The sequence below is a fragment of the Typopeltis vanoorti genome, chromosome 18, assembly GCF_054136105.1.
Source record: "Typopeltis vanoorti isolate ZY-2024b chromosome 18, IOZ_Tvanoo_1.0, whole genome shotgun sequence".
In the NCBI taxonomy this organism is placed as follows: domain Eukaryota; kingdom Metazoa; phylum Arthropoda; class Arachnida; order Uropygi; family Thelyphonidae; genus Typopeltis; species Typopeltis vanoorti.
In genome coordinates this window covers 70,403,545-70,416,869 of record NC_143566.1, presented here as the reverse complement: position 1 = coordinate 70,416,869, position 13,325 = coordinate 70,403,545, and the positions used below count along the sequence as shown (strand labels likewise).

The 13,325-nt window shown below is 32.9% G+C and overlaps 1 protein-coding gene across 1 annotated transcript; it reads right to left on the bottom strand.

Annotated features, from left to right (window-relative positions):
* Positions 1–7,013: 7,013 nt before the first annotated feature.
* LOC150096767 (U3 small nucleolar RNA-associated protein 6 homolog) lies at positions 7,014–8,680 on the bottom strand. The gene is given in 2 exon segments (XM_090408707.1): positions 7,014–8,119; positions 8,121–8,680. Coding segments are annotated over 2 exon segments (1,578 nt in total). The 3' UTR covers positions 7,014–7,101.
* Positions 8,681–13,325: the final 4,645 nt, after the last annotated feature.

The window sequence follows — 13,325 nt, the reverse complement described above, 5'->3', positions numbered from 1 at the left end:
TACAGTTTCAGCATTTCATGCACCTTGATTTATCCAATATCATATCGTGCAATTGATTAATGATTTCTGGTGTTGTTACACTTTTTTGCAAGTCCTTTACATGGATCCTCTTCAAGGCTGTTACGGCCGCATTTAAACTCGTCACTTCATTTGTTTATTATTATTATTTGTGACACCTCCAAGGAGTCTGAAGACTCTTCGCGGTAGGACACTTACAACTGTCTCAACTACTACACCGAACCTATACAACGATTCATCTCCATCAACGCCATCTAACGCCCACCTCCACCATGAACACAACTAGCATTTTTTGTCTGTAAATTGTTTATTGTTGAAAACGAAGGAGAAGACCTTTCTGAACTTCGAGTGAATTTCTTTTGGCGCTAAATCTTCTTTTAGAAAGAATTTTATAACTGAGTAGTATTGTAGGAGCTTTTGACCAGATCAAGATCAAGATAAGATAAGGAATCATGGTTGGTATCCAGGAAAGTAAAGTAAAATAATGGGTGAGCCACAAAAGTCATTGAAATTTTCTTTCTTCAGCAAAATAGCACGAGATAAAAACTCTTCACCTAGCTCTAAAAGGATGGAAACTGATTATTATTTTAGAAGACACATGCAATGTGATGTATTTATCCAGGACCACTTGGGAAAAGTTATGCAGGAAGTGGTCTGATATACTCGGCTACTTGCAAATAACAGTTGGCTATGAAATGGACCTCGGTGAGTGTTATATTCTGAAATGCCAAGATGGGGAACTAATACTTGATGACACAGGAAGTGATGGAAATAAAGTGTTTTCTATTAGTTGTGAAGAAGCTGAGAGATTTTCACCAAAAATGTATGGCATTGATAATCATTTGCTATTTTTGGAAACTGAATTACCATCTGTTCGTATAATGGGAAAAATTATCACTAATCATTTAAATTCATCAATGGAAAAATTAGGCTTTCAAGATTTTATCCAATTCAATAAAGATTCTTTATTTTGGGACAATTACGAACATTTTACAAAAACTGTTTGTGTGTATTTGTTGACAAAAGAATATACAAAATATTTAGGGAGGCATGGTGTCATTTCCAGATTAACACAATATCAAATATATGGAAGTGTGGTTACCATGGTATCAGATTTAAAAACTCTTTTGTGTGACCAGATATTTTGATGTAATGTAACCAAGAAACAGTGAGTAATAAAAGTTTTATTCATTGAACTCTTTGGAAAATGTTAAGAGTCTAAACTAAATATTGTGAAATATTTTTAGATAATTACATGTTTCGAATTTTTCTCAGTGAATATATTTGTAAATAGTATTTCAGCAAAATATAATATGCATTTCTAAACTTAAATGAACAAAGATGTGTGCTTTTGTTGTTTTGTTTTTCCACAGTGAATTTTTACTCAGTTATTCTGATTAGAATTTTATATTTAAATCCACAACTTTATATCTTAATGCAATACTGCTTAATTATTTTTAAAAAATCACAACTGTGAAATTAATTCCAGGAATGGAAAAAAGTGATGAAAATCTGATGCCATGTGTTGATTATTTTACAAATTGTCTAATGCTACCTACTGACATTGTTGGAGTTATCTGAAAACAATTCGTTCACATAATCGAAAATCCGAACTGTTAGAATTTGGTTGTTTTACATAATTAACACAAAGCATGACTTTACCCCTTAAAGTTTTGTATAGAAAAAATGTTTGTACTCTCCAGATAACACATATACAAAGTTTACCTTTTCCCACACAAAGTAAGATAAAAACACACCAACAGTATATCCAGCAGCATTTGAAAACATATCGTTGAGTCCTCTGCGCAAAAGGTTCATTTTTGAAGGAACAGTCAGGGTAGGGCATGGTAAGTGTAAACAGTACTATAAGAAAATACCATAGAGTTGAGTGACTTTGGACTTAAGGTAATCATTCATACACTGCAGCTCCTGTTTTGTGTTGTAGTGTCTTTTTGGTAAAGTAAAAATAATGGGTAAGGCAAAATTCTTTGAAAGTTTCTTTATGAAAAGTTCTAATTGTTTAGAATTTTTTAACAGAAAGTTACCATAAAATATATGATCACAGCTAATAATCAGTGAAATAATAATAATAATAATAATAATAATAATAATAAATAACTATTTATTTGTGGTGCCATATGAAGTAATCTAAGAAGAAGAATGAAGGAAAACTATTATGAAAAATCGAGAGTGGGTGAAAAATATGAATTTTGAGTTATCATTGGGATAATTGATTGCCAATTTCTTTTGAATAAGAGTTCAAATTTATTTCCTAAAGAAAGTTGTATTTCTGGTGGAATTATTATAAGATATGCATTGACAAAATCACTAGTTGCAATGAATTACCTGAAAGAGTTAAAAAACAGAATTCTTGGTTAATAAAATATAACCATCAGCTGAAGTGGGAAATTGGTTCACTATCTCTGGACAAACTAAGAAATTGGATGATAGAATCAACATTCAAATATCAAATATTACTCGCCAAAGGAAGAGAAAAATCAAGAACATTAACGAGGTTAATAGGAGGCCTGTTCTTGATTTAAATGAAATTGGATGCCCAAAATGTGAAAACATAACATGTATTATTTAAATTCTTTTATAAACATAATGAAAGATTCTGTGCTTTTAATAATTCTCAGAAGTATTATGTATTGGTTTCAAAAAAATAAATATGCAACCCTTGATTTTACTACAGTAAAAAATTCCCAACCATCACCAAATGAAAAATTAACTTTCAGATGAGAGCCACATTGTCAAAAACCACATGATGGCAATTCCACAAGCATGGGAAGAACCTTAGATGTATTTATCAGTTTATTTATTTTCTGTATGTTAGATTCAGTAAATACAATTTGTAAATAACATTTCATTCAAATAAAATTTGTAAATTTAAATGAAAAAATTGGGTGTCGTTGATGTGTTATACAAACTTAAGTAAGACCATAACTGTTTTTTTTTCTTGTGTAATTTCATGCCACAAAGTAACCAGAGACTTTTTTTGACTCAGTGAATTAAACGTCTTATTTGTTCATGCAAGCCCTCAAATATTTCATGAAACTATGAACTCTTGGAAGCAAAAGGTATAATCGGGTATTAAATTAATAGCCAGAATTTTAGGGGAGAAAATTTCACCGGAAAAGTCACAATACTGTTAGAGTTTGGTTATTTTACAGAGCCATTAGATATTTTAAGCCAATGAAATGTTACTAAAACTCTTAAAAAGATTGCTGTAGAAAAAACACTTCAGAGAGTTCAAAACATTGTTTGTCTCATATCCGTTACTTAAAATTACTAATGCTAAAGAAAAAATAAATAAAATAAATAAATTCCAGTTACAGATATAGGTTGAGAGCACGAGGAATCGAAGGCAAAATTAATAGTCATATTATTTTTCAAAAAAAAATAAATGTAAGCATTAATTTACTACAGAAATAATTTCCCACAGGAACCAAGAGTTCGAACCTAAACACACGATTTCTCACCTACGTACAACAAGTTGGTGACCGGATAAGAGATATATCTTTAAGATAAAACTTAATGAGAAATCTACAGTGTTGGAAAATAAATTCACATACATTTTATATATTTATTAAATTTTCTCAGGTATTCTGTTAGAAGATGAATTTTAAAAGCAAATACAGAAAATAACCAATCAATTTAAAAAATAATAATAATATTACTTTCACTTGTCAGAATTCCATACTGTAACAGAATTCGGAATTCGAAACCGGAAATAACACTTACCCTAAAGTAAACAGCGCATAGACTTTCCCTCCAAGCTTGGGAAATCATAGCATGAGCAACTGTGGAAAGAATTAATACAGAGAGCCAATCGGATAGTAATCTCAATTAAGTAGTCAACTAGCTTTTCTGGTTATTTACAGAAATATCTTTCAACTCCTATGTTTTGTGTGTTTTTGTGGTGTGAATGTATGCTTGCCACAGAATCCTATAATGAAAAAGTGAACTGCATTTTCAGAATTATGTTTGTGTTTTGCGAATATATGTTAAAAATCAACAATTTGGAATATTCAGAAAACCTAGATAGTACCAAGATGTTCCCATTCTGGAAAGAAATATAAGTTAATTTTTTTTTAACTTGAACATAACAATTGATAATTGTAATTTCAATAATCGCTGCTCGTATGTTTTGGTAAGAGTAATTCTAACACTCAATAGTTTTTTTTTCATAAGAATAATCATAGGCCATATATTAGAGTATCAACATGGATACCTTAGCGAGTTTTCATGTCTAATAAGTGTGTGTGTGTGTTTGTGGGACACCATCATATAATTAAATTATTCAGAAAAGCTTGAAACACTGCCGCCATCATGACATTCTCTAAGAATTCACACCTTTAACAGGAAAGAAATACCCCAAAATGTATTGGAAAATTAGTACAACCATGAATAGACTAGACAACCAAACAAAACCTGATGACAATGATGGATGTGTGTCACCCTGGGAAAATTCCAAGATATCTTATCTCAAAAACATCGCCCACAATTCCATAGCCAAACCAAAAAAAACATGTGAAATCACAGAGAGACATATGTTCCCCAGAAATTTCCACACACTTAACGTCACGATTCTTATCTCTAAATATCACCCACAAGGCAACAAAAGAACCAAACACACCACGTGATGTCCCTGACAGACGAGGACCCCAGCGAAATTCCAAACATTCCAAAATCTATAATAACAAACATTCACGTGACGATTCCTTATCTAATCTTGATCTTGATCTTGTCAGACGTGTCCCACCAATCACGACACGATTTCTTATCCACTAATATATCTCCCTTTTCCTTTCAAAACAATAACGTCACTTATTTACAACTAACAAATGATGTCACATTGACAACTAAGAAATGACGTCACTTATCTTCATCTGATAACAACAAACATTCATGTAACGATTCCTTATCTTATCTTGATCTTGATCTGGTCAGAACTGTCCCACCAATCACGACACGATTCCTTATACACTAATATATCTCCATTTCCATTCAAAACAACAACGTCACTTATTGACATCTAACAAATGATGTCACTTAACTTCATCTGATAACAAGAAACATTCACGTCACGATTCTCTATCTTATCTTGATCTTCATCTGGTCAAAACTGTCCAACCAATCACAACACGAATCCTTATCGCTACCATCACCGATAATTCCATACACGAACCAAAACACAAGAACTCACCTCACTGACACATATTACCCTAGGGAAATTCCAAACATTCCAATCTCATGATGTCACGCCCATAATGATATCATCTTCTTATCAACCAATCACGTCACGATTCCTTATCTTTTCTTGATCTTGATCTGGTCAAAAGCTCCTACAATACTACTTAACTGCGCGATATTGACTTTTAACCATTTCACGTGATACAGACAATACTTTTGCTTCAGACAGCTGTCTGAAACAAACTACTTCAGTGAATGACTTATAATTTTACATGGATGCTTATGGCAGACGCACCAACGTTTAAAAATAAATCTCTTGTCGATAGTTTTCTATCTATTGTCAAGGGCGAGAACCTTTCATACCAGCTTCCTATATATATATATATATATATATATATATATGTATATATTATTAAAAAGTTTTAATGACTGATACCGAGAGATAAAGGGATGATATGGTATATTTGAAAAGGTACCACTAGTTTTCGTTTTCGTTGACTTGATCAACATCTTCAGGTATCACAATCAAAGAAATATATAAAGAATTACAGAGACTTAAAATTGCATTAACAGAACAAGTACAAAAAGACAGTAGCGTGTTTGAAAACAATGTGAGCTTCAGTTCAAAATAAACGTAGACTACGCGCTGTCGCGAGTGCGCCAATAGTGAATAGAGGCAACGTGTGCGTCAGAGAGATTGCAACTTAGGTTGTTATTGATATGGAAAAAATCTAGAGAAATTTCTCTAAATTCGACAAACTTTCTCTCGATCTCGATCAAAGAATGAAAACAGAATGATCACCAAAACAAGCCTTAAAGTATAAGCCACTAGGAAAAAGGAAACCAGGATGTCCTCTTAAATGATTCAACGATGACGTCTAAGGAACATATATATATATATATATTTTTTTTTTTTAACTTTATTAAAATCTTTAATTACAATAACCATTTAGATATTAGTCTAAAGAAGTTTAAATTCATTCAATAAAACCTTTAAGCAATTAAAAACGAATTGTTGAAAAGTTATTTCTTCTTGAGTTCTTCGAGTCATTTTAATCAGCATAAAAGGCAAAAATGACCACAAACTTCCACAAACATACTTGTATTCAGGTCTGCAGCATTCCAAGTATTAATTTCTTTCATCAACGACGTTCCTTAAATAATATCTTATTCCTAACAACTTGGGGACTTTTCTGTGCTGTATTTTACATAGCGCACTCCTTCCGTATCTTTGAAGTCTTCATACACTTCACCCAATGTTTCATATGGGCCTAGGGGATAGATTCCTCCAAATGTCAAGTATATTCTTCCAACGTGCTTCTCTGCGAAGATCGCCCTTAACCGATTTTCGAAATGCCTTATTGAGATACTTCTGTGTAGTTGAAAGACTGGAAACTGAAGACGCGGTAGTACAACCTCCGTCACCAGGGGTTCAGCTACCACCGTGATTGCTTCAGCTAAGGCTCCTTGGCACAAAATCTCCAATGGCAGATCATAATCATCTGCTGACAACATCTGGCTGAAATCTGCCATGAATGCCTAACAACCTTTGCACTAGTACCTGCGTATTCAAATTAAATCAATCGATTTATATATATATATATATATATATATATATATATATATATATATATATATATATATATATATATATATATATGTATATATATATATATATATATATATATATATATATATATATATATATATATAGATAGATAGATAGATAGATAGATTTTTTTTTTGAAAAGATATGAAAACAGAGGCTTAATTTTTTTCATGAATAATGTACAAAATACTTCCTCCAACAATATCAGATTTCAATAAGTTATTCAAACTGATTAAAATACATCTATATATCTGACATTACAATATTAACATCAATTCTTAATTGTCCAATTTAGGTGCGGTGGAAACAATGTCATTTCCAGTAGCTAAAAGGGCATAATGTCTAATAAAATCATCTGTCATGCTTGCATTTAGTTTCTTAACAGCTCTCCAATAGAGGTTTCCCACTGCTATTGGCTTACCACAGGGTTGATTCAATTCTAGGGAGATATAATTCAACCACAAATTAATATCACTGCCACCAAATTCAAACAAAGCATCTTCATAACATTTTCTAATCTTCTTTATGGATGATTTTGGCTGTGATTCTTCAATGGCTATCATTATTTTGAATAACTGTTGGGACAAAGGCCTTAAATTCAGTAATCGTTTGTAAAGACATTGGGTTTCTGTAATATCATATTTCTCTGCTGTTATTTCCAGATATTTTTCCTTGATGGGAGTGCTAATTTCTGAGCATTTTTTAATACAGCACTCAAACCATTCCTTTAACTTTGGCTGGTGATGTGATGCCAACCAATCCATATAAAACTGCCACAACGGAAGAGATTCCTTCTCTGAAACTTTCTTAATAGCCTCACTAAATAAATTTAAAACAAAACTGTATTCATCCACCTTTTCTGTGTATAAAGTTAGGCAGAAGAGCCAAAGGTCTACATTATCTGGCCATTTTTTTGAAGCTTCAAGAGCTACTTCTCTTGCATCTGAATCTTTACCAGAAGAATTTAGCAATCGTGCCCATTCTTCATAATATTCCTGAGAGAGACAATTCTTTTCAGCTGCCCTTTTCATGGCATTATTCACATGCATCAAATTCTGCATGGCTATTTCAATATTTTCATTTTGGAGACTATCCAAAAGATACTGTATGTAGAAGCCCCACATTCTGTCAGTAGGTAGTTTTTGTACTGCTTCCTCAAAAACTGCAACTGCATGATCATGGGAATATTCTTCTCGGTGCACTTCCAACACTAAAATATTTGTATTCTCCTTTTTTGAAACTTTTCGTCTAGCCAGGGCATTCCAAACCTCTTCTTTATCTGGATGCCTTTTTTTATGTCTTCAAAAATGAGTCTTTGAGCAGCCCAGTAAAATTAAATTCTTCACAAATTGGCAGAAATGACAGTGCAAAATTCACGTCTGATATGGCATCAACTGCTTTTTTATACACTACCATAGGTATCTGACCTTCTGCTAATGAAATATTCATATCTTGAGCTTCAGACTTGGAGAGGTGAATTTTCTTAAGTTCCAGTTCCTCTTTCTTTTTTATCATCAATTCTGTGAACATTAACTCCATTCGACAATACTCTTGCCATAAAAGCCAAGATGTAGGATGAAATCTAATTGCTTTCTGTAGTAAAATTCGAGCATTTTCTTCCATTTCCCACTTTCCAGCCATTACCCAGAGAGCAGGCACTTTATTATGAACCTGAAGCATCTGTTCAAATAACTGACCAATGGAATAATGCCAACGCATCCTCTTGCAAAATTCAATCTGTGACAGCCACAGCTTTTCATCATTTTTGAAACGAATTGTTGCACCCTTAAACAGTCTATTGATTCTTTTAGCAATAGAATGACCAATTTCTTTCTTGAAAGTATATCCAATTTTCATCTCTGAAATGATACTTGTTCCTTTCTTCTGCCTTGTCTGGGCATCAAGGCTTCTTCTCAGTCTGCTGCTCGTCTGGTCACCTTCGACAACTGTATGGCCAGATTCTCAGCGGGAAGGGCAATATGGCTCGGGAGCCTAGCCAGAACGGACGGCATCTAGTTGGTTTTTCCGTAGCACAATATAGCATAGCTATCCTAGTCCAAGGAAATAGCTAGCCCTATTCCGTATGCTGCAGCAGACGACTCATACCTTCCACGGCCAGCCTGTGATCAGCTTTTACTCGGTTGTTGTACATTTGAAAAAATTATTGATTTAATGACTATAAAACCGAGATAACATATAAAGATTTTAATGATAAATACTACTAGTTTCGGCATATAGCAGCCTTCTTCAGGTATTTATAAAGGAAAAGAATACTAATAAACATTGAATTATCTAAACAAACTGGAAATTACAGGTACAAATTGCCTCACATAAAAACGTTGTATTTTTTCATGTTGTTCCAACTGGCGTGCCATTGTTTATTGCAATTGTGCGTGCAGGTTCACGTGAACGCCAATATTGAACAACTGCAGCATGGCTATCTGGAATGTTATAACTTAAATTGTTGTTTAAGTGGACCGGGTTCAGCAGGATTTCCCTTGATTCTACAATTTTTCTCTCAAACTCATCATCATAGCGAAAGATATTTTCTGATCTATTCCAGCAAACGGAGTGGCTTTGTTGGTCATCATTAGGATTATTTGAAAAAAGAACATGACTGGATAACGCAGTTGCAAGAGATCTTTTGTAAGAGATGTCTCTCTTATGCTCTTCTATGCGTTGTTCAATAGATTTGTTAGTTTGTCCAAAGTATGGGATATTGCAATCGCACCACAATTTATATACTCCAGGGTACTTAAGGTTGTGATGAGTAGGTCTTGGATGGCTGATTATTGAACGGATTTTAGGAAGTGTGGTGAAGAAGGTCCGGATATTATATTTTTTAAGGACTTTAGCTATTTTCTTGGAGACTGTGCTAATATATAGAATGGAGATGCTACCTTTAAAATTAATAGTCTCTGTTGTGCACTGCCTAGGAGGATCCAGTAGAAATTTCTTAATTGTTTTTTCAGAGTATCCATTTTGTTTAAAAATAAGAGTGAGGTGATTCATTTATTTTTGTAGTTCATCTTGTTCATTTAAGAGAGAACGTGCTCTGTGTACTAAGGTAGATATAGTTCCAAGTTTTTGTGGTGGGAAATGATGAGAAACAAGGCCTGGCAATGGGCAATCCTTTGTCTCCAGTGCTAGCTAACATCTTCCTTGAAGATTTTGAAAAGAAAGCCATATCTTCCTTCTCATTTAAACCAAAAGTTTGGAAAAGATATGTTGCTGATATATTCATTATTTGGAATCACGGGCACACATCTCTCACAGATTTTCTTCGTCATCTAAACATCCAACATCCTAATATAAAATTTACTGCTGATCTAGAAAATAATAACTCCTTACCTTTCTTGGATGTTATGCTTACACGATGCTCTGAAAGATTAAATATCTCTATGTACAGAAAACCTACGCATACCAATAGATATCTGCATGATCTTTCTCATCATTTCCCACCACAAAAACTTGGAACTATATCTACCTTAGGACACAGAGCACGTTCTCTCTTAAATGAACAAGATGAACTACAAAAAGAAATGAATCACCTCACTCTTATTTTTAAACAAAATGGATACTCTGAAAAAACAATTAAAAAATTTCTTCTGGATCCTCCTAGGCAGTGCACAACAGAAACTATTGATTATAAAGGCAGCATCTCCATTCCATACATTAGCACAGTCTCTAAAAAATTAGCTAGAGTCCTTGAAAAATATAATATCAATACCTTCTTCACCACACTTCCTAAAATCCGTTCTCTAATCAGCCATCCAAAACCTACTCATCACAAACTAAAGTATCCAGGTGTATATAAATTGTGGTGCGATTGCAATATCCCTTATTTTGGACAAACTAACAAATCTATTGAACAACGTATAGAAGAGCATAAGAGGGACATTTCTTACAAAAGATCTCATGCAACTGCGTTATCCAGTCATGTTCTTTTTTCAAATAATCCTAATGATGATCAACAAAACCACTCCGCTTGCTGGAATAGATCAGAAAATATCTTTCGCTGTGATGATGAGTTTGAGAGGAAAATTGTAGAATCAAGGGAAATCCTGCTGAACCCTATTCACTTAAACAACAATTTAAGTTATAACATCCCAGATAGCCATGCTGCCGTTGTTCAATATTGGCGTTCACGTGAACCTGCACGCACAATTGCAATAAACAATGGCACGCCAGTTGGAACAACTTGAAAAAATACGTTTTTATGTATCGATTATGTGAGGCAATTTATACCTGTAATTTCCAGTTTGTTTAGATACTTCAATGTTTTATAGTATTTTTTTCCTTTATAAATACCTGAGGAAGGCTGTTATAAGCCGAAACTAGTAGTATTTATCATTAAAATCTTTATAGTTATCTCGGTTTTGTAGTCATTAAATCTAGTTGAGTTGAAAACGCAACATGTTTCGTCGAGATTGACTTCATCAGGCGTTACGAACATAGAAAGATATTAAAAGACACTGAAAATAACATTATTTATGAGTGTCTCATTGTTATTTTCAGTGTCTTTTAATATTTTCTATGTTCTTAACGCGTGATGAAGTCAATCGCGACGAAACATGTTGCGTTTTCAAATAAATCTCAATTTGTTATAATTCTCGGGTTTTTAATCAGTTTATATACTTGGGAATATAAATATTTGCCTGAGAAGGTTCCATTTATTTATAGTGAAAACAGTAATATGGCGCAAATACACAACTGAGTCTCTAATTTGCCTTCTTCTGGAGTTCAAGTGAGAGTTTAATCTCAAAATCTTCAGTTATTATATTCCTTGAAATTCTTTATTATTGCTTGTTTTAAGTAATTATTTCGTGTGTAGTACTTAATGATCAGTGATCGGTAGCATTTTCTAAAAGTATTTGTTTGAAATCATAGGAGATAATGGTGTATGTATTAAGTTTGAATATTCCACGATAATTCTTTGTTATAGAAAGCTTACTTCAGTGTAAGTTCTAGATTTTATAAAAGAAAATCTTTAGACCTTGTAAAGGATTCTTTACAAGATCGAAAGTGTAGTATACTATAATCGAAATTATAGCATACCACATGAACAAGAGAAGAGTCAAGTGATCGTTGACTGAAATATGGACTGAAGTTTAATGCTGACATATGTTGCAGGCCTGCTTGTTCAACTAGTTAGCATACTACTACCTTGTGACTACCTTTAGGTGGTAGATGAAATTCTACGTACGGTGTAAACAAGCCCCCCCCCCCTCAATTATTGGACGCCAGAGGAGTGAGTTACAAAAATTTCCATGCTTGACCTCTTAGAGCAGCGTTTATGGATTATGTAGAAGATTAAATAAAAAGACAAAAACTATAAAATTTAAGAAAGAATCCTTAGTCCACTCACACTCTCAATATATTATAGATATTGAATTTTCCCTGAGCTTGTGGGAGACACACAAAATGTAAACATTTCAGATTATGCAAGAAATAATGTTGATTAGATGTCAATTAAATCAACTGGCTTTAATGAAATTAATTAGTAAAGGAATTTAGTCAATTGATTTCGGGAATAGTATGGATTCGAAAACTTGCAAGATGGTTGTGACAGTCTTGCATAAGTGCACAAAACTCTCATTCGTAGTGAATTTATTTGAGTCTTTGCTCATCCTGCTTGTCAGTGTTCAGTTTACAAACACAAAAATATGTGATGGCTATTGGCTATGTACACTAAATAAGTAAAGGCTTATTTAGTGTACATAGGCCACTTTACTTATTTTAGGCCACTAAAATAAGTAAAGGTTATTCCACTTTTTTCACCTCGCGATCAATTTCTGTCTGGAGGTGTCCTGAAACATACTGAAATCAGATAACAATATACACTGTCGCTCTTGACTTTCGTCACACAATAGTACGTCTATATGTTTTCAAGAAAGCCTTTGCCACAAATGATTGTTTTCATGTATGATATGATTTTTGTTTTAAATCCTTACATATTTCTAGAAATCTTACTCTACCTTATTCACTACGCCTGCTGACGTTTTTCATATGTAAAAGAAAAACTTTAATTTCAATATTATTTCTCAACTTGTGTTAAAAGATCAAATATTTCTATTCAAATTATACGAAGTGCAAAAGACAATTTGAATTTTTCAAAATTATACAACAATACTAATTAATAAATAAACAAATAAATAACTTGGCTTCTAAAACCAATGTTTACAAGTTTGATTCTCTGTTTTTAGCATTTTGTTTTTACCGTTAAAATGAAGCGATTCAATACAAAAAGATCTCTTTTTTTATTCTTTTTATATAATTACTGTTATAAATCGAAAACAATTCATAATCATAAAAAATATGAATTGCGAATAAATTCATACGTTTAGACATTAAAATGTATGCGGATATTTATAAGTACTTGTATATCCCTGTGTAAATATGTATCTCTGTGTTTCCATCCATAGCGCTAAGCTGCCGGAAGAAATATCGTTGTAATTTCGATTTTAGTTGAGTACTAGAGAAACTTTCTCTGAATTCAGGA